Source organism: Panthera uncia (genome assembly GCF_023721935.1).
Source record: "Panthera uncia isolate 11264 chromosome A1 unlocalized genomic scaffold, Puncia_PCG_1.0 HiC_scaffold_17, whole genome shotgun sequence".
In the NCBI taxonomy this organism is placed as follows: Eukaryota; Metazoa; Chordata; class Mammalia; order Carnivora; family Felidae; genus Panthera; species Panthera uncia.
In genome coordinates, this window is record NW_026057577.1 from 72,777,520 (window position 1) to 72,796,952 (window position 19,433).

Genomic DNA, 19,433 nt, shown 5'->3' on the forward strand with positions numbered 1-19,433 from the left:
GAAATGGTGTCAAGTGATTATTTTAAGTGGAATTGCTTATAGCTACTTAGTTACTGTTTATTGAGTGCTTAAAATGTGTCAGTCACTATAATCATTTTTACTATCATCATCAGGAATTCTAAGAATACTTTTGTGGGGTAGATACTATTATTTCCAATTCTCAGTTAAGTCCTATGAATTACCAAAGGTTACATAGCTAGTGAGTGGCCTGGGACTCAAATACTGGCCAGTCTCAATTTAAGAAATGTGCTCTTACCTACCACTTTATACAGTAGCCTCTCTTGCCACTTCTTGATAACAATGGTTACATAAAATGTGAAACATCTAAAAGTTAGAGAATTAAGAATTGATAATAACTGATAAGCATTGATAGATTTTTAGTTTTGTACTACAGCTTAAGGAAAATACCAAGTACTTGAATTTGGTGTCACTTATACAAGTAAATAAGAAAATGTATTTGTGATTTTTCCTGGGATACAATTTATATAAAAGATAATTTTTCTTTCCTAAAAGAGGTACTACACCATTTTAAGAACTTGTTTTTTTTTTTTTTCATTTAGAAAGTCATTTTATTCTGTTCTTTAAAACATCACCTTACAGAGAAACCAAAGACTCTAATAATTATATTTTAACCACTGTAATTAAAAAAAAATATATATATATCTACGTGGGGACAGAAGAAAGAAAACTGGAGCTAAAGCAGGAACCAGTGCAGGAAATCAAACACTTGACCCTGAAGAAATCCAATATAGTTAGCACTTGTCAAAAGCTGGTAATGTTTAGAAAGATACCATGAATGTAAAATTTACTGATAATCCAAAGCTACCTTAAATAAACATTATCTCCTTCTTTGCCCCCAATATTTTATTAGATGCCAAAAAAGAGTCACCAGGCTTCACAAAATCTAGTATTTTGCTTGGTGAGTCAATCCAACCTGACACATATGAGAAACCTCTCTGCAGATCTGGAAGAACAAGATTAAAGTGCATGTGCAATAAAGAATAATTTATTTCTGGTCATTATAGCATTGAAAAGAATGAAATATAAAAGGATTGTCAAAACAGTAATGAGAAGAGGTCAAAACCTAAACTAGTGAACACAATCCTTGTCTTTAAAGACAGCTTCTGGAAAACTGTAGTTATCTGGTGCAGGCCAAATTAAAAATATATATCTTATATTTTACTATTTCAAACAGTTATTAAAGAAACATAGAAGGCAAATCTAAACTGAAGAACCAGTTAAAAAGTTAGTTACTGTAACCAGCCTTTAAAACACCAATACTTGAAGCATAATATCCCATTATCTTTTTCCAAGAAAGTCTGATGTAGGCTTTGTGATTATATAAAAAGCTTACGTGTCAAATCTGACTATAAATGCAACTGAAGATTTCTTCCTTGGGATCATGATCTCTAGAACATTAAGTCTAAGCAGAAGCAATAAAATAAACTTGGGAGGGAAGACTGAGATTATTTTTAAAGTACTAGAAATTTATAAACCATCCAAAACATCCAAATAAAACATCCAAAACAAAGGGAGCCCTAAGAAGGCTTGAAACCAGGAAACTACATTTTCATATTTAATGTTTTTTTTGTTTTTTTTTTTTTGTTTGTTTTTTTTTTTTTTTGGGGGGTTGAGTAAGTGGGGGGGGGCTGGGAGGGGGAGGGACAGGGGGGGGGGGGGGGCGGAAGAGAGGAAATATTTTCAGAAAGCTCCACTCCACCCCCAGCACAGAGCCTGGATCTCACAACTATGAGATCATGACCTGGGACAAAATCAAGAGAATCAAGAGTTGGGACGCTTAACCAAGCCACCCAGGTGCACGCATGCTTAATGTTCTAAAAAGATCACTCCGGCTGCTGTGTGTAGGATGGACTGTGGGGGTAAGAATGGATACTTGGGGGCTGATTGGAAGTCCATGGTGTTGGTCCTAAGAGAGCACAGTGGCTGAGACTAGAGTAGTGGTGAAGGATGGGGTTAAATTTTGAAAGTTTGGAGATTTATAGGACTTGTTGATGAATCAAATAAGCCCAGAAATGAGAAATCAAGGATTATTAGTTGATTACTAGGCAACTGGTGACAGGTGCTGCCACTTACTGACATGGGTAACACTTCTGAAGATGTAGGTTTGAGGAGTGAAAGCAAAAACTGTGTTTGGATTTGTTAAATTTGAGATGTCTCTTAAACTTTGATAAGGAGATGAGGTGTTGGAAGTAAGTGCCTGGAGTTGGAGGAAGGTCAGAGCTGGAGATAAATATTTGGAAGTCATTAACATATGGATGACATTTAAATCTATAGGACTAGATGAGGTCACCTATAGAGAATGAATAGATAAAGAGGAGGAAGCTGGGATCTCCAACATTCAAAGACCAGTCAAACAGGGGATGGCCAGCTGAGACTAAGAATGGGCAGGGCGGTAAATCAGTTTCATAACAGGAAGGAGTGGTTAACAGGATGGAATGCTGCTGAGGTCAGGTAAGGGAAGAACAGAGAGATGTCCACTGATCTGAGCAACAAGGGACCTAGTCAGGTGTAATCTTACAGGTGTGGTGGAGACAACCCAAAGTGATGGGAGGTAAAGGAGCAGACACTGCTTTTCAGATACATCCTTAAACATCATCCTTCTCTCTTTAGGTGTCCCCTTGAACACAGACTTTATTGCAGTTATTTTTTCACATGTCTGTCTGTTTCTACTAAAGCACAAGCACTTTCTTGAAGGCAAGGACCATCAAGGACTTAATTGGCTTTATATCCTCACTGTGTAGTTGTGTGCCTGGCACGACTTAAAATTTAAAGTGTTTGCTAAATGAATAAAAAAAATTTGGTAATTATAATTCTGACTCCTATCTCTTAATCTTTTATTAAAAAAAACTTAAGACACTCAACTAAGTTTCTACTATATGGATGTATTTTCTGTTTCTCTGAGACATCATGGTTTCTGATAATGGAAACCAAAAAACAATGATACTAAGTACAAGTTATTTTAAAATAGGCTAACACTTGGGGGTGCCTGGGTGGCTCAGTGGGTTGAGCTTCCGACTTTGGCTCAAGTCATGATCTCATGGTTTGTGAGTTCGAGCCCCAAGTCCGGCTCTGTGCTGACAGCTCAGAGCCTGGAGCCTTCTTTGGATTCTGTGTCTCCCTCTCTCTCTGCCCATCCCCTGCTTGTACTCTGTCTCTCTCTCAAAAACAAAAATAAACATTAAAAAAGTTTTTTTAAATATGCTTAACACTTAACTTTCCAGATAAGCCTATCTAGATCCTGAAGTATCTCAGTGAATCTTATCAAAAGTTTAAGCCTGGCTTCACCTTTGAATAAGCTCACTGTTGAGGGGAAATGTCCTCTAGACAAGATTACCTCCATGAACCATGAACTAAGCACCCATACCTAATCCATTACAATGTATAGGTATAAGGAAAGCTTTATGTAGTAAGGATTATTTTTTGTTTTGTTTTTCCACAATGACAACAACAACAAAAAAGAAGAGCATCAAAGCACCAAAACAGAAATGGAGACAATCTGAAAGAAGTGAAGACACTGACTCAAGGCCTTCAGAATCATTTCAAAATGATGATTGAAAAGTAAATCCAGGTACTTTATACACAGTTTCTTAATGTTTCAATAATCACTAAGGACAGAAACCAGAGAAGGTCTGATCTTCAGGTTATAATCAAATTCTATTTTCATATTATCTGTGCTTGATGATTGTCTAAGTGCAATTAATAGAGAAGGTTATTAAATAAAGGAAATGCAAACAAAATATAAATACAAAACTATAAACAAAAAAATCCCTTCTCAAAACCAAAATTTCTTCCAATTAATACTTTCACTTTCCTCCCGAATATCACCAATCCCATTGTCATCCAAATTTCCATCCAAATGTCAGAGTTTATAGGAGACATATAAACAATATGGCATTGTTCTAGTCTAGCCTCAAACCCCCAAATATACTTCTCAAATATAAAACACCTAATCAAATCTAAGTCTCTTGGTCAACAAACAAGAGACTGAATGAATGTTCACTAAAATGGTACTCATCATATTTATGGCCCCTGTGCCCAACCCACTGTCCCAACTGCTTCTGATTTCTCCTTTTTCTACTAAGAATACCTCTGGTGATGATGGCTAGAAATCTCAATTCAATCCTATTTCTTTAAAATATGTTAAAAGTCTATAGATTCAATTCATCTCTAATGTCTCCCACAAGCATCCTACTTTAGACTCCAATCATCTCTCACCTGGACCACATAATTCCTCCTAATTTGTCTATTTCCTTCCTGATTCATTTTATATTCATCATGTAACACTGAGGACAGAATAATCCTAAAACGCACCTTCAAAACACTTTAGATTTCTACTCAGTGTCTCGTTAGTGTTGACAGAATAAAATTTAACCTGCTCCAATCTCCCTTTCCTCTCTTAAATCCAACTATATTTTTCTCCTATATTAACTTCGGGTTAAGTGGAACACAGTATTCCTTGGGACTCTCACACCCTACCCTAGCTTTTCTACTGCTGTCCTTTCTTTGCCTGTGTCATTCCCTCTGCTGGAGATATGGTCCCCCATCTAGTCCCTGCCTTGCTAAAATCCTTTAAGACCTGAGGATGTTTTTAGACCAATAATATGTAAGATCATCAATAAGAAAAACTTAGGCCATTTGTCTAACAATCTGGTTACTATATAACTAGTAGTCAAATGCTCTGACTGTAGAGTTCAATTCAAGGTGCTTAATAGGACTCATGAATCTTTAAGGAGCATATAGCCTAATTAATAAGATTCTCTCTTTTTATGTCCTATATTAAACTGCCAGCCATGGAAATGCTAGTTTGGCCTTTGCTGGCAAAGTATTGTGGAGGCTCTTAAACCAGTTTTTCCTACAGGTTTCACATGGCTCTCAAGGGCCATAATGCCATGACAGAAATTATAGATGGGTAGATAAATTTGAAGGAAGGGAGGGAGCAAAAGAAAAGAAAGAGCAATTCTCCTTGGTAAATTTGACCTGAGTTATATCTTTTTTTTTTTTTTTTCAGCTTCAACTTGGCTGTGGAGATAAGCCATTAATTTACTGTATTGTACTCCAGACCTGCTTTTCTACATTTTTGCATTAAGTCATGGAAAATGTAGTATGGATCTGAGGTAAGCAAGAGAGTCAAATGTGGGGTTATATACACACTGTTTTCTTTATTCTAAAACTTAGTTGATTTTAAATGCAGAAATGCCCATATCATCACATTTTAGGAACATCTTCTCAAATACTCTAAATACATTTGGCCCAAGTGGGCAAATACATTGACTGGACACCAGTGCCAGGCTCCTGAGCCACTCTGTGGTCACTGCAAATTGTTAAAAATGACCTAGCATTGGTTAGGCTGAAATTCTAATTTTCCTGATTTAATCACAAATTACCTACTAAGCATTATGAGCATAGCTTTCATAGTTTTTTTAGAAGTGCAAATGGAACAAATGGAAAGGCTGGATCTGGTGATTGTCTTCCATAAGCTTTCCTGTAAATCATTCCAAGAATTCTACACCCCTTTCCTTTTAAACTCTTTCTTGAACATGTTCCAATCCTTCACATATGTTCTTTCTTTCTCCTCCCAATTCTGGTGCCAAAGTTCCCTGTCTATCATTTTAGGCAATCTGGCTACTGCTTTCCACAGGGAAGAGCACCCTTCTTTGCACTGAGTACCTGATCATTTGAATAAATGTTTTAAACACCGGAACATGAGGTACAAATTTGACTTTACTGGATAAAAAGCACTTTAAAATCAAGTTTATCCTGAAGATGGGTCTAAGTTAAAAGTAAGATTAACTTTTTTTTTTTAAATCTTTTTTTCTTTTTAATGTTTTTTTGAGAGAGAGAGAGAGAGAGAGAGGGCGCGCGCGCGCGCGTTGGGGTGGGGTGGGGGGGTGGGGGGGGAAGTACAGAGAGAGAGGGAGACACAGAATCTAAATCAGGCTCCAGTCTCTGAGCTATCAGCACAGAGCGAGATGCTGGCTCAAACTCACGAACTGTGAGATCCTGACCTGAGCAGAAGTTGGAAGCTTAGCCAACTGAGCCACCCAGCCCTTAACTTTTTTTTTTTTTTTTTTTTTTTGGAGAGACAAGAGTGTGAGTAGGGGAGGGGCAAGGAGAGAGGCAGACACAGAATGTAAAGCAGGCTCCAAGCTGTGAGCTGTCAGAGCCCAATGAGGGACTGGAAACTCAGAAACTGTGAGATCATGACTTGAACTGAAGTCGGACGCTTAATTTACTGAGCCACCCAGGTGCCCAGATTAACGTCTTAAAATAAAATCTGGCTACACATAAAAGTGCAAGAAGAGGTATCTGATAATGCAAACCTCTTTGTTTTAGTTAATAAACATGTCCAATGGCAGTGGCAGTTTGTGCTGGCAGTTCTGGATGCTTGAGCAGTGCTTTAAGAACAGCGTCTTCTATATTTATAAGGAAGATTACTGAATACATACACACATACTCAAAACTGTTTGAGGACAGGAAGAAAAATGAATAAGGAAGAAGGTATAAGTTTTTTCTGTGCCTTAAATCACAATGAATCAAATGCTAAAAATTTCACCTGGTAGAAAGATAGGCTAGGAGAGAAAATCACCTACCTCATGACCTATAGAAATAGTGATTTTAAAAGATCAAGTAATGCTTGATCTAAAGGGAGCAATTGTGAAGGACAGTAACTTTGGAGATTTGAATTAGACTTTATGCTTTGACTGGCAATAATAATATCTGGTAATACTGAGAGAGACTGAGTTCCTCATGCAAAATTGAATGTAAGTGTATTTGTACACATTTTCAAAGCACTATCATTTTCCTAGAAGACGCTTACCAAAGAAGGAAAATTCTTTTAAAGCCAATAATTAGAGTTGACAAGAGACTGTGTTAACAGAATCCTTCTCAAACACTTCTGCTTTCTTATCTTTAAGCACAAAGCATGAAGAACCCTTGCCCCCAAAAACATCTATGCAAGACTTTTTATGTAATAGTTAGGTAAACATGATGATATTATTTGAGCCACCATCCTTGAAATTTTGAATAAACATTTTAAAAAAATAAACTGACAGGCTCAGCAATGACAGAATCTGATAAGAATATTTTGATAAGATTTTTGTTACTATAAATGTCAGCATATGACAGCTACACATTACTGAATTAGCTAAAATATATTTAAAATTTGGGATTTTAATTCTAAATGCAGTTTTAGGATACATTTTGGAGAAATATGTAATTACAATAATATATGTCCACTTAAAATATGTAGTGCTTACACAAACCATGTAATCAGAAACATCAATTTAGAATGATTATAAAGTGGTAATATGTGACTTTATTTAGTAACTTTCCTCTCACTTAAAACAATCTACAGTTAAAAAAAAGTACCTTTGCAATATATCCTAGATATCTGTATTAGTATGCCTAAATTTTCTTTCTTTGTAACATTTTTAAATAAACAATCATTTTGAAACTGTTTCACACTTAGTGGAAAACAACTTCTAGGAGGTATTTACTCCAACTAAAACTCCCATCGCTAGATTCAGTGTCTCTCTCCCCGACTCCAGTCCCTGTTTTGAAAGATTCTCAAGTTAGCATTTTTCATTTCTCTAAAAATAGATAACTTGAATAATGATAGTCAATTACATTTGATTGTCTTTTGAAACAGTGAGGAATTGTTCCCAATCGAAGATTGTTTCCATGCACCCTAACAATTTCGTATACTTATTCAATTCAATTATATCTAAAGAACTTCTGTATTCTGCTTAAATCATAGTTTACTAAAATCCATGAATTTACTTCCCTGAAGTCTTAGGTCAAGTGGTTTAATTTATAAGAGTAAATCTAGTGTGCAAAATAATTTGGATAAAAATAACTTTCTGATGCTTAATTTAGGAAATTGTTGAAATTTCTGGCTCTTGGAAAGTCATTAGAAGAGGAGGACTAATAGTCATAACCTTGCACAGGCCAAAGCCACTTGGAGGCCACTTGTCAAGCACTGAGCATCCTCCTATCTGAGCACAAAAATGGTGGGCACAGTTTTATATGAAAATGAAAGCAATTTTCCCCCCAGAAGGAATTGGCTTGATCACCAGAAACAACTTCCCACTTAGCCAACAAGTGTCAACATATTTCGAAACAGCTGCTACAATTTCGAGTCAGGAGCTCCACTTCTGATGTGGATGTAAGGTATAAAGACCAAGTAATTTATCCTCCTACTGTTAGATAAAAGTCCAGCCAGATGCCTACTGCCAGCAACTCCCTGATGGGGGAGCCCTGGTCTGGCCTAGCGTGGAGGAAGGTCATGAGAACACATTTGTAGGAGACCTGGCTGAACACACCAGAGGATCCTGCAGTAAGTACCAACAGTGTAGTCACCTGAAGGGTCCCTCATTTCTTTATCTTCAGTCTCTTCCCACTTTTCAACCACCTGGGATTAACATTCTTACCCCGATTCCTGCTTTTCCAAGCCCCTTACAAAGTATTTGTAGCTGAAATGACAGTGAGGCCTCGGACAGAAGCTGGTTAAGTCAGAAACAAGGCAGTGTCCAATTGCACAGGCCAAGTCAGTTTATTTCTTCCCCCTCTCCTTGCATGCCACTGCTTCCACCACCAGCCCTTCAGGAGAAAAGGATTACCAGGACTAACTCAATCTGCCTGGCTCTAACCTCAGAAAGGTGGAAGGACTTGAAAAAGTGTTCTCCGTCTCCCTTCTCTGCTCCTGTACATATTGATCAGACCCATTAATCTGCATGCACAGAGATGGAAAAAAGAGAGCAATAGTAAATGGCAATTGAAGTAGTTAGCAGCAGAAAAAGTAATTGACTTCCATACCTTTGGCTATAAAAAGTAAAAAGAAAAAAAAAATCAAGAACTAAGTGGTGGGTCCCGAGAGAATTTTTGATTTCCTGTTTCTTGGAAGACACTGGTATATAAATGTGAGGGTTTCTGGAGTCAAAGGACTCCAACCTTAATCCCATGCATGTAAACACTAAGGTGTACGAGGCAGAAATGAAGGTAGAAAAAACACTCCCTTCCTGGGCCCCAGCAGTCATGCAGATCATTGAACACTGGAAGCCTCTGGCACCTCACATTGCTGAGCACCATCCCTTCCTGGTGTCGCTCTCCTCATCCACCTCTTCCCTACCAAGTGTACAGAGTCTGTCAATCTTGCTGTAATCAAATGTACAATTTCCCTATTGTTCCCCCAAGGTGGATGGTGGCCTACTGTCCTCATAGATGAATCTCCCTACCCTCTATGTGTCAGTCTTTTTTTTGACTGGAAGTTGGCCTTCTCCTGCTGGCTTCTTCCTCTTCAGCCTATGTGTTTTTCTCTTTACACCCCTGACCTACCTTCTTCCCAGTGCAGTTCCTTCCCACGCCCTCCCTTTGGAACTGGCAAGCTTATCTCTCCATCTTGCAGGGCTGAGTTTCTCTCCATTGTCTGCCTCTGTCCCTCTGCTCGCCTATCTGGCTTCCCCCCATATGGGCCTCCCACTCCATGCTAGTTGCTGGTCTTTCCTTACAGGTATACCAGTCTGGAAGCAGTTATTGACATAGGCAGTTTTGTATTTCTTATATCTCCTTGCATTCCTATTACTGGCTGCAGCTATCTTCCCAGCCACAAATGAGACTCTTTTTCCCTAGGATTTCACAGTGTGTAGAAAGTTCCCCCCCCCCCCGCCACCCCCTACATGCACCCTTCCCTCCCCTCCTCAGTCTGAGTGTTTTTCACCATACACTTCTCTGGTGGATAACACATGGGCCCTGAAGTGTACATCCATGTAACCACTCAGTTCTGTCAGTGCCTTCCTGAGCAAGCTCACCTCTGTGAGTCTCTACTGTTCACACCTATACTACCAAGAGTTCATGTACTTCCCAAGCTGTTCACAACTGTGTGCTTCCCCCTGCATGCACCCATGTGTAGGGGGCTTCTCTGAAGATGTGTCCCCTTGGCCAGCTTCACAAGCTCCCACTGAACCACAGGGTTCACACCTCCCTTGCAGTTCTGCTTCCAAAAGCTCTGCTTTCCAAATTCCTTCTGTGTATTCCTTCTATGTACTTAGTGGGAGCTCAACAGATGTTAATTCTGTTCTCCACTTTTATCTGAACAACTATATGCGTCCGGGTATCCCTCTGGCCCTCTGTGCCTGTTTCAGTTAACTGAAGCAGGTTTCCTTGGTATGGAGTGGGCTATTTGTCAGTATGCCCTGTGGGTTCCATTTCCCTCCGATTGTCCCTCCCCTCAGACTAAATGTTATCCATCTCTCATATCGTATATCCTTCCTTTTATACATCCACACACAGTACTGCATGCCCATAAACGGCTTCCCTATGCACCCTGGGTTGTGGCACGTCTTTTCCGTGTCTCTCTCCCACTTTTCCCCCTCCGCCCTAACAAGAAAACGCGTTTCTGGTTTGTACTCCCCAATTGCGGTGTGTGTGTGCGGCTACGTGAACCTTAGCTGTACTCGAGTTCCGTGTGTAAACGGGTATCTCTACCCAACGCGGTGTGGGGAGCGAGACAGGGGTCTCTGCCCAGGGTACAAGGTACCTTTCCCCGACCCTCACCCTCGATCCACGTTCCTATCGCCGGGAGTCAACCCGACACCAGCGTGTCTTTTGGGTACGAAGAGCCTCCGCGAACCTTTGTCTTGTTCCTGGGTGAGCGCTGTGTGTGTGTGGCTCCCTCGTACACGGCGTTGGTCCCTCTTTGGGAAGGCGAAGCGCCCGTGTCCCCGAGTTCCTGGGAGTGCAAGGTGTGACTTCCCTTTACCCCCCGTAGGCGGGGTGTCGTGTCCCGTCCTTTGGGGCTACGTGGTGTGCCCCCTCCCTCAGGGTGTGTTTGTGTCCTCAAGTCCTTGCGAGTACAAGGTGTGTCCCATCTCCATATGCGGAGCTGCTGTGTCCGAGTCTCTGCGTATCCGCGGTGTTTTTGTGTTAACACCCAAACGCGGACGGCTTATGCCCTCCGTACTTCGGAGTTCGTTACTGGTACGCCGCACCCGCTCCCCCTCCCCCGCCACAGACAGCGTAGTCATCTCCCTTGTCTCTCTGGTGCTTCCCTTCCTCAATGGGACAGAAAACGCCAGGAAACCCGCGGGCGCCGTCGGAAAGTCCCGCAGCAGCCGCGCAGCCGAGCCGAGGCTGCGGCTGCCTCGGCCCTGCCGCCAGGGGCCGCCCGCCTGCCCGTCTCCCAACGCTCCGGCTCTCGGCCGACCCGGGACGGCGGCGTCAGCGACCCTACCCGGCCCTGCCCAGCCTGCCGCCGCGGACGCTGACGGCAGCTGAGGCGAGCCACTGCTCCGCGGCCCCGCGCCGGTTGCTCGGAGCCCAGGGTGGCGCCACCGGGAGGCGACGGGCGCCCTCTCGCTTCCTCAGCCCTGCCGGTTGGCCGGCCGACCCGCTCACCTTGTGGCTCTGGTAGGTCTCGAGCGCCCGGATCGCCGTCTCGGTGAGCTTCACATGCAGTACGGTGATGTTGTCTTGTCCCAGCCGTCCGCACGACAGCCCATAACGCTGCTCCTCCCGCAGGCCCGCCGCCCCCCCTGCCGCCATCTTAAACTCCCAGGGGTGCGGACGCCGACGCCGCTCGGGCTCTAGCCTCCACTGCGGCCGCGGCTGCTAGGGCTTCTGCAGCCGCCGCCACAGCTACGGCCATCCCGCTGCTGACGTACTGTCATATACTGCGCGCAGCCAGACCTCCGGCTGCCACCGCCGCCACCCGCCCCACCCTCCGGCCCGCGCCCCGCCCCGGGCTCGTCTCATTGGCCTTGTTTCCTCACAGAACCTCCTTCATTGGCCGTCCTCCACTCTCACGGGGGCGGGGCCCAAAGTCGCTGGAGTTTTGCTCCCGGGACGGGACGTCCGAGGTGAGCGGCTGACGTCAAGGTGACGCGCCAATTTAATCACATGTGACGTCACATTTGGACCTCTTGGCTCGCCGGCCGCGATTGGTCAGGCTGCCTTCGGGGATCCCTTGTTAATTGGGTATTCACTTTGCCTGGCCTGGTAACCTAGAGTCGGAGCCCCGCCCCTTAGGAGGTGGTAGTGGAGAGTCGGGGGAGTAGGGGAATCTCTTCCTCCCCGAGTGGTCCTTGAAGAGGAAGGCCCCCACCCCAAATGTGTGGCCAAGTAAGGACTTCGTCCCCCGACGGTTGCGGAAACTTGTGGAGCTGGGTGTGTGCCTGTGAGGGCGAACAAAGTAGGCGGGGTCACTGGAAAGCATCTTCTCAAAACTCAGTTTAGTGCCGTTGAGCAGATGGAATTGAGGAGAACGCCCTTCTTCATTTCACCCTAACCTTGAAATTAGTGAATCGACCCTAGGCTTTAGGAGTTGTGCTAGAATATATGTAGCACCTTAATTACAACACCATGCCTAAAGACTTAAGTGTCTTTGGCGTGGTGGGCACAATACTATAGAAAATTGAACTTCTAGTTCTTTCCCAGTTTATGCCGGGTTCTAATCCCAGAGGAACATATACCGCATCTCTGGAAGTCGCCATAGGGACAGGGTTGTGCCTTTTTATGGAATTTGGAGTATCTCCTTTCAAAGGACCATTTAAATTAGACCTGGGCTGACCTAAATTAAAAGATACATCTACAGCTGTCATTTTTCGGCTTTATTTGAACTCTGCCCATTTTATTCCACAGGGATGTGGGAAAACCTAGCTAGGGCTTAAGCAATTGGAGGTTAAGTAGAGGAGCTGGTGGTGTGAGGGTGTGCGGAGGCTGGGCATACTTTTCCGTTCCTCTCGGTGCTCCGTGTGTAGGCGTGGCTAAAGCAGGGAGCCTGATCCAGAGCCCTCTTCAGGCTCTGTTTGGGTAGACTGACAGGCTTCCTGTCGGAGAGCAAGAATTAACAGGGTGATGTGAAACACCAGATGAAAACAAACCATTGAAAGAATTCAAACCGTTAAAAGGCAGTGTAAAAATTTTACTTTAAAAAAATTGATAACGGTTGTTGTTTCCATCAGATTGTAAAACCTTATTGTGTTTTATAGGGATTCCCCAGAAAAATTGATAGGCAGTTAAACAGTTTTTCCACCCTTTTAAATTGGATAAGGCTGTGATTTTCCCGAAAGATCCAAGTGGGAGTTTTTCATGATTCATCCCCCCACCCCCCACCCCCCACCTGAATTAATCCCTTCCCCAGCCTACAGGTACATTGCCTTTTGATTCAGACCTTCAAGCATTGAATGTATGTAAAATGAATTACAGAACTAATTCTCCTTCCACAGAGTATAGGTTAAGTGGAAACATCTGTATTAACTGTTGGTTACATCACAGGAGAGCATTTTTAAAATTGACTTAATTTCAACCCACTAGAATTTGCTAGCTGTTAAGACATGGTTAACATTTATTAATTCAGTTTACTAAAGTGTAAATTATCTTAAATTAATTGAATAGAGAAATTAAGGCAATCACCAAAAATAATTTTGTATTTGAATTATTCTTTTCTTATGTTTACTTTACTTTAATAGGGAAGGACTGACCACATATCTAAAACCTTAATTATCCGGGGGTGGGGGGGGGGGAGATGGAAATGAGGGGGAGAGATTTGACCAGAACAAGGAGAACCTGTGTCTCACTACTTTTCTGGTGAAAGTGGGTAAATCCCTGCCCACATGTCATCTTGGCCTCTTGTTACTCAGGACTTCTGATGACACACAGAAGGTGGTGGAAGATCAAGGGTGATTTTCACTGTAGTTTTCAAATGTCTGACCTGCAGCACCTTACCAGTAACTGATTTTATTTTTTTTCTCTGTTGCGGTAGGTATATTTTTCTCATAGCCGATTTAGTAGGTAACATAATATTTCACTGTGTAATATCTTATTATTAAGATATTAGGAATATGTTATCACTTATTATTAGTGAATTATTGTTTGTTTATATTTTTCCCCTTTTGAGCTTTTCAAATAAGGAAGGAAGCGATAACCATGTACAAAGTAATACAGTAATCTAGTACTGTGTCTCTTCATTGTGTAGTACCATTATGCTTACCTGAATCAGATGGGCAAGCTGATAAGGGTAATTGTTTTGGGGGAGGGGGACTCTGATAAAAGTTGCTCTTTGGGAAGTTTTCCAGTTTATAGATATTTTCTGTATCATTCAGAGTAAATAATTAGCAAATAATTATTGAATGCCAATTAAGTTTAAAATGCTGTCGAGGATTTAAAAATTAAACTGCATAGTCTTTTATTTAAAGGAATTTTGTCTCTAAATCTGGCAAATGGACCAATGCACTCAAAGCAAAGCAATTGAGAATTAGTAAATGCTAATTTGGGTGGTGGTGGTGGTGATCAGTTCAAAAATTCAAAGAAAGAAGTCTGGAGTCAGTGGAACTTGAATCTCTCTATAGGGCTGAGTAGATTCTAGATAAGAAGACCTGGTATAGATGGGGAGAGGCCAACTAAAAATTATCTTAATGGTAATTCTAGTTGAACACATTCATATTATGAGTGAGGAAACTGAGATTTTATTTATTAAAAAGCACCCTATTAAAACCTGGAAAGGTAGGTCTGAATTGGCTTTTCTAGTCACTATATATACTAAGTAGCTCATTGGGGCGCCTGGGTGGCTCAATCGGTTGAGCCTCCGACTTCCTCTCAGGTCATGATCTCACGGTCTGTGAGTTCGAGCCCCGCATCGGGCTCTGTGCTGACAGCTCAGAGCCTGAAGCCTGCTTTGGATTCTGTGTCTCCCTCTCTCTCTGCCCCTCCCCCGCTCATGGTCTGTCTCTCTCTCTCTGTCAAAAATAAATAAACATTAAAAAAAAAAATACACTACGTACCTCTTTGGAATTAATAACTGAGAAGAAATAAATATTATATGATAATTTAGTGCAAATAAAAGGCAAAAAGAAGTAAACTGATATAAGGCCTGCTTCATTTGTTATATTTAGCATACAAAATGGAAAAAGGTCAGGGTGCCTGGGTGGCTCAGTCGGTTAAGTTTCTGACTTTGGCTCAGGTCATGATCTTGCAATTCATGAGGTTGAGCCCCTCGTTGGGTTCTGTGCTGACAGCTCAGAGCCTGGAGCCTGCTTCGGATTCTGTGTCTCCCTCTCTCTCTACCTCTTGCCTGCTCACACTCTGTCACTTTCTATCTCAAAGATAAACATTAAAAAAAATTTTTTTTTTCAAAATGAAAATAGGACTGTGAACATCAAAGTCTTTGCTCGTCTTGAAATGCCAGGCCATGCCTCTTTCCTGATTGCCATGTATTTAATGACCATTTCTTACTTCTCTATTGGAGCTGAGATCACCAGTTCAGATGCCTGCAGGTGTTACTAGGTTCACAAGATAAATGAAGTGGACCAGACAGTACCACAGGGACTGAAGGTGCTGGACTGTGGTGAGCTAGGGGTGTTGAAAGAGTTTAGCAGTTTCCTAGTCCAGCTGATTTTTGTAGGGTGAACATGAAGGGGCCCAGTGTTGTCCAGTTTTTAAAGAAAACTTGAAAATCTCAGATTTTTATGTGAGCTTTCTGATTTCTACTTGTTGGCACCTACCTGAAATTTTCCATAAACATTTTGTGAATATTTAAAAAAAACTCTTTGGGCCTCAAGTAACCCACAGCTTTCTGGTTTTCAACCTTTGCTTTAATGATTTCCATTGCACAAGGCCATTCTTTCTTATACCTGTCTTGGTAGTTTTGTGAGTGTTTCTTTAAGGTACCTATAAAACAATTCCTACTAATGTCTTAATATAATGCGTGGGCTCCTGTTAGGAAAAGAGAACACATAATCTTATAGAAATACAGCAGAGGAGCTCTCTGGAAGAAGAATTTCCAGGTGGAACTTCTTCCCCTTGGAATTCTCTCTCCTTGATGCCTCATGTCCCTATTATGTTTGACCTTTTACCATTACACTGCTGTCCTTTCAAGGACTTCCCTAATTCTGTGCAAAAAGTCTCTTCCTATACTTAGACACAAGTGAAGTAGGATCTCTATGGTTTTAAAAGAAATTCACTAAATATTCATGGAGAAAGTGAAATACCTACAGGAGAGACATAAATATTTATTGCCTAAATACAGATTTTAAGCCAAACAATTATTATATCGCATGTGATTATTTTCTACTCCACTCCATTTAAGTGTAAGAAATGTCACATTGTGTTGCTTATCATCATCATCATCATTGCTAAATCTGGCTCTAAGCCCCCCCACCCTATCTCACTGTGTGGTAGAACAATAAATCCACAGGTGTTACAAAGGTCCCAGAATATATGGGGAAGACTATCTGGTCTATGTCTATCACTGCTGACGTAATTCATGAGAAGCTCAAAAATTTCCCTTCAGGAACGGTTTATTGGGTATGATCTAGATGGAAGGAACCAGATGACCTGAATTGAAACTGGGCTTATGTAGCAAACATACTGGTTTTACTTAGATTGTGTATTTGTTTGGCAGTTGGGTTGAGGGTGGCACTGATGGAAATTATAGAAAGGGAGACTGAAACTCTAACTGCTGCTTGGCACAAAATATATATGATGATGGTCCATTTGATTTTCTGGAAGGTATGCGCATCTGGGAACCTTGCTGAGACTGGCAACTTTGGGGAACCAAGTCTAACCTTCTCTTGGTGTGGTCTTTCTAGAGGAGCTGAAAGGGGACTTGGGGTGTAGTCTTCCTGGAATTGGCAGCCTTTGCCCTTCCTCATCCTGGGGGAAGCTATTTAAATCTAGACTTCTACCTCTACACTCTCTTAGTCTCTAAAGTCTTTTCCTTCTCTTAGGACAGTAGGGTTCTTCTCAAAAGTTGTGATGTGGGAGTGAGGAAAGTACCCCTCACCACACTTTTATCCTCCCCTCCAGTTCAGATCCCTTCTTCTTGGTGGAGCTGAGTAGAGAAGGCTAGGTGGGCAGAGCTGTCACTCAATCTTCCAGATATACCAAAGACAAAACTCTGGCTTCCTGAGAGGGCGATGATCGGTATTCACTAATACTTCTTTGGCCTGCTTTCCCTCTTTGTTGCTTGCCTTTTCCTACTTGAAAAGCAGTCTCAAGGAAGTTGTATGTTCTTTGGAAGCAAAAGACTCAGAGTTAATTCTCCTGCACTCGAGGAAAGTTCTCCCCTCCCATACTGATTGAGAAACATGTCCTGTCCATAGAACTGCACACTATAGTGACCAAAGTGTCCCTTTCTTGCACATAAGAGTTGTTTTTATGGCTTTTCAATGCAATTCAAGATGCCCTGAAAGGTGTCAAATAAGTTCTGAAAAGGGGAAGGGTGATAGAGTGACCTCACAATTCTTATTGTTTCCATGTTGTTCTTACTAAAAAGGAACACAAATGTATACCTGAATAAACTGAGGAAGTAGGAAGACCAGAGGAGACAAAACACCTCTTCACCTTTTCACTTTTAAACATGCTAATAGTGAGCCAGATGCCATCAACATGAAGAACAATATTGATAATTAGTAATAGCTTATTTTTTTAAGAGTTTGATTTTAAGTAACGTCTACACCCAAAACTCAAACTCACAACCCTGACATCAAGAGTCATATGCTCCACCAACTGAGCCAGTCAGACCCTTCTATAATAGCTTATTCTTGATGGAACTTTACAGCTTAAAAACAACAAAGTTCCATTGTGTTTTTGAATTCTCTCCCTATTCTGTGAGGTAGCCATTGTTTTATATATTCATTTTACCTTTGAGGTACCTGAGACTCAGAGACACTGTTGGTTTTGTTGTTGGTCTTGAAAGTAAAACTAAGTTGAAGAGGGCATCTTTTGGGATGAGCACTGGGTGTTGCATGGAAACCAATTTGACAATAAATTTCATATATTTAAAAAAAAAAGAAAGTAAAACTAGTCATTTGAGTCACCTACCCCCCACACACAAACATCAAATATCATATTAAATAGTAAGATGGCAAATAAAGTTATCAATTCATCTTAGGTTCATTATAATTAGCATATTGACTTTACTGAGATTTATGAAAACTAATTCTATTTTTTTGTTCAGCATAGATAATTTGTGATATATTAAACCTCAGTATAATAAATATGCATAGTATGTGGACGCCCATTTGAAAATGCTCATATTATAATTTTAAATTATAAAGGTTTACAGTTGTTATATCTTTGTTTTTATTGAATGTTGCTCCTATGATTTATTTGATAATGAGTCTTTGTTGAAAAGCACAATCCCCAATAATATCACTGTTCCCATGGGAAAATGATACTTTATGACCTGGTTTCTAGAACATGTTATGGCAAAAAGCACAGAATAAATATATCACACATATAAATTCAGAAGGCTTTTTGTTTCTACTTAAAGAATTAGAATTGCAGCTGCCTTGATTCCATTTTGTTTTTAATCAAGTATCATATTTATCATCTTTGATCTTTTGATCTGTTATGGCCTACTACTTTGGGAGCTTTTGCCATTGCTTTGGATTTTGGAAATTTAAGAGTCAACATGACCCTTAAAGGATGAAATATTTACAAAATTAGAAACAAAGCAGGGCAAAGTATGAATGAGTGTTATTAGATGAGAAGTACCATAAAGGCACTAACTCAGTGGTATAGGAAGTTCTGGATTGCTAGAACATATTCAGCTTAGGTGTTGGTGTTGGGTGTTGGGAAAAGCTTCATGGAAAAGTTAGCTTTGGAACATCAGAGATTTGTAGCTGTGATAATGAGATTATTGAAACATTCCTTTTTTTTTTTTTCTTTTTTTTTTTTAAAGATACTGGCTCCTGTTTTCTTTTTAATTTTTTTTTTTTTTAATATTTATTTATTGTTGAGAGACAGAGACAGAGTGTGAGCAGGGAAGGGACAGAGAGAGAGGGAGACACAGAATCTGAAGCAAGTTCCAGGCTCTGGGCTGTCAGCACAGAGCCCAATGTGGGGCTCGAACTGACAAACCGTGAGATCATGACCGGAGCTGAAGTCAGACGCTTAACCGACTGAGCCACCCAGGTGCCCCTGAAACATTCCGAATTTAGGGATCTTAAGAATACTGGTTTGCTATCACAAGGTGTTTTGGTGAAAGACTGTAATCTGGTTTAACTGATATACAGGGCATATGAAAGCCGTTGTGACAGATGCAGATAGAAAGATGTGTTGATGACAGATTGTGAAGAGAGTTTTCATTATTGAATTAAGTACTATGGAGCAATGCAGAACCATTGGCATCTTCTGACCAGATAGTGATATACTCTAATCCATAGGTTAGGACTATCCAGATGATAGCAGTATGATTAATGAATTGGAATGGGGGAATACTGGAAAAAGGAACCTAAATTAGAAAGGCAAAAGGTAATGAGGCCTATGCTAGGATATTGATAATGGGAACAGAGAAGAGAAGAAGGATATGAAAGACTTTCTGAAGGCAGAGTTGACTGATTTGACAGCTTTATTTGGGCATGAGAGGTGAGTGAGCATGAGGAACCAAAAATAAGTAGTAGCTTCAAGTTTGTTTG

The 19,433-nt window shown here is 41.1% G+C and overlaps 1 protein-coding gene across 1 annotated transcript in view; it reads right to left on the bottom strand.

The window, feature by feature from the left end:
• The window catches only part of ELL2 (elongation factor for RNA polymerase II 2), a 71,387-nt gene extending 59,609 nt beyond the window's left edge, over positions 1-11,778 (bottom strand). Inside the window, exon 1 of the mRNA XM_049647616.1 lies at positions 11,413-11,778. Within this exon, the coding sequence (XP_049503573.1) occupies positions 11,413-11,559 (147 nt within the window). The 5' untranslated portion in view covers positions 11,560-11,778. The remainder of the gene's footprint in view (positions 1-11,412) is intronic.
• Positions 11,779-19,433: the final 7,655 nt, after the last annotated feature.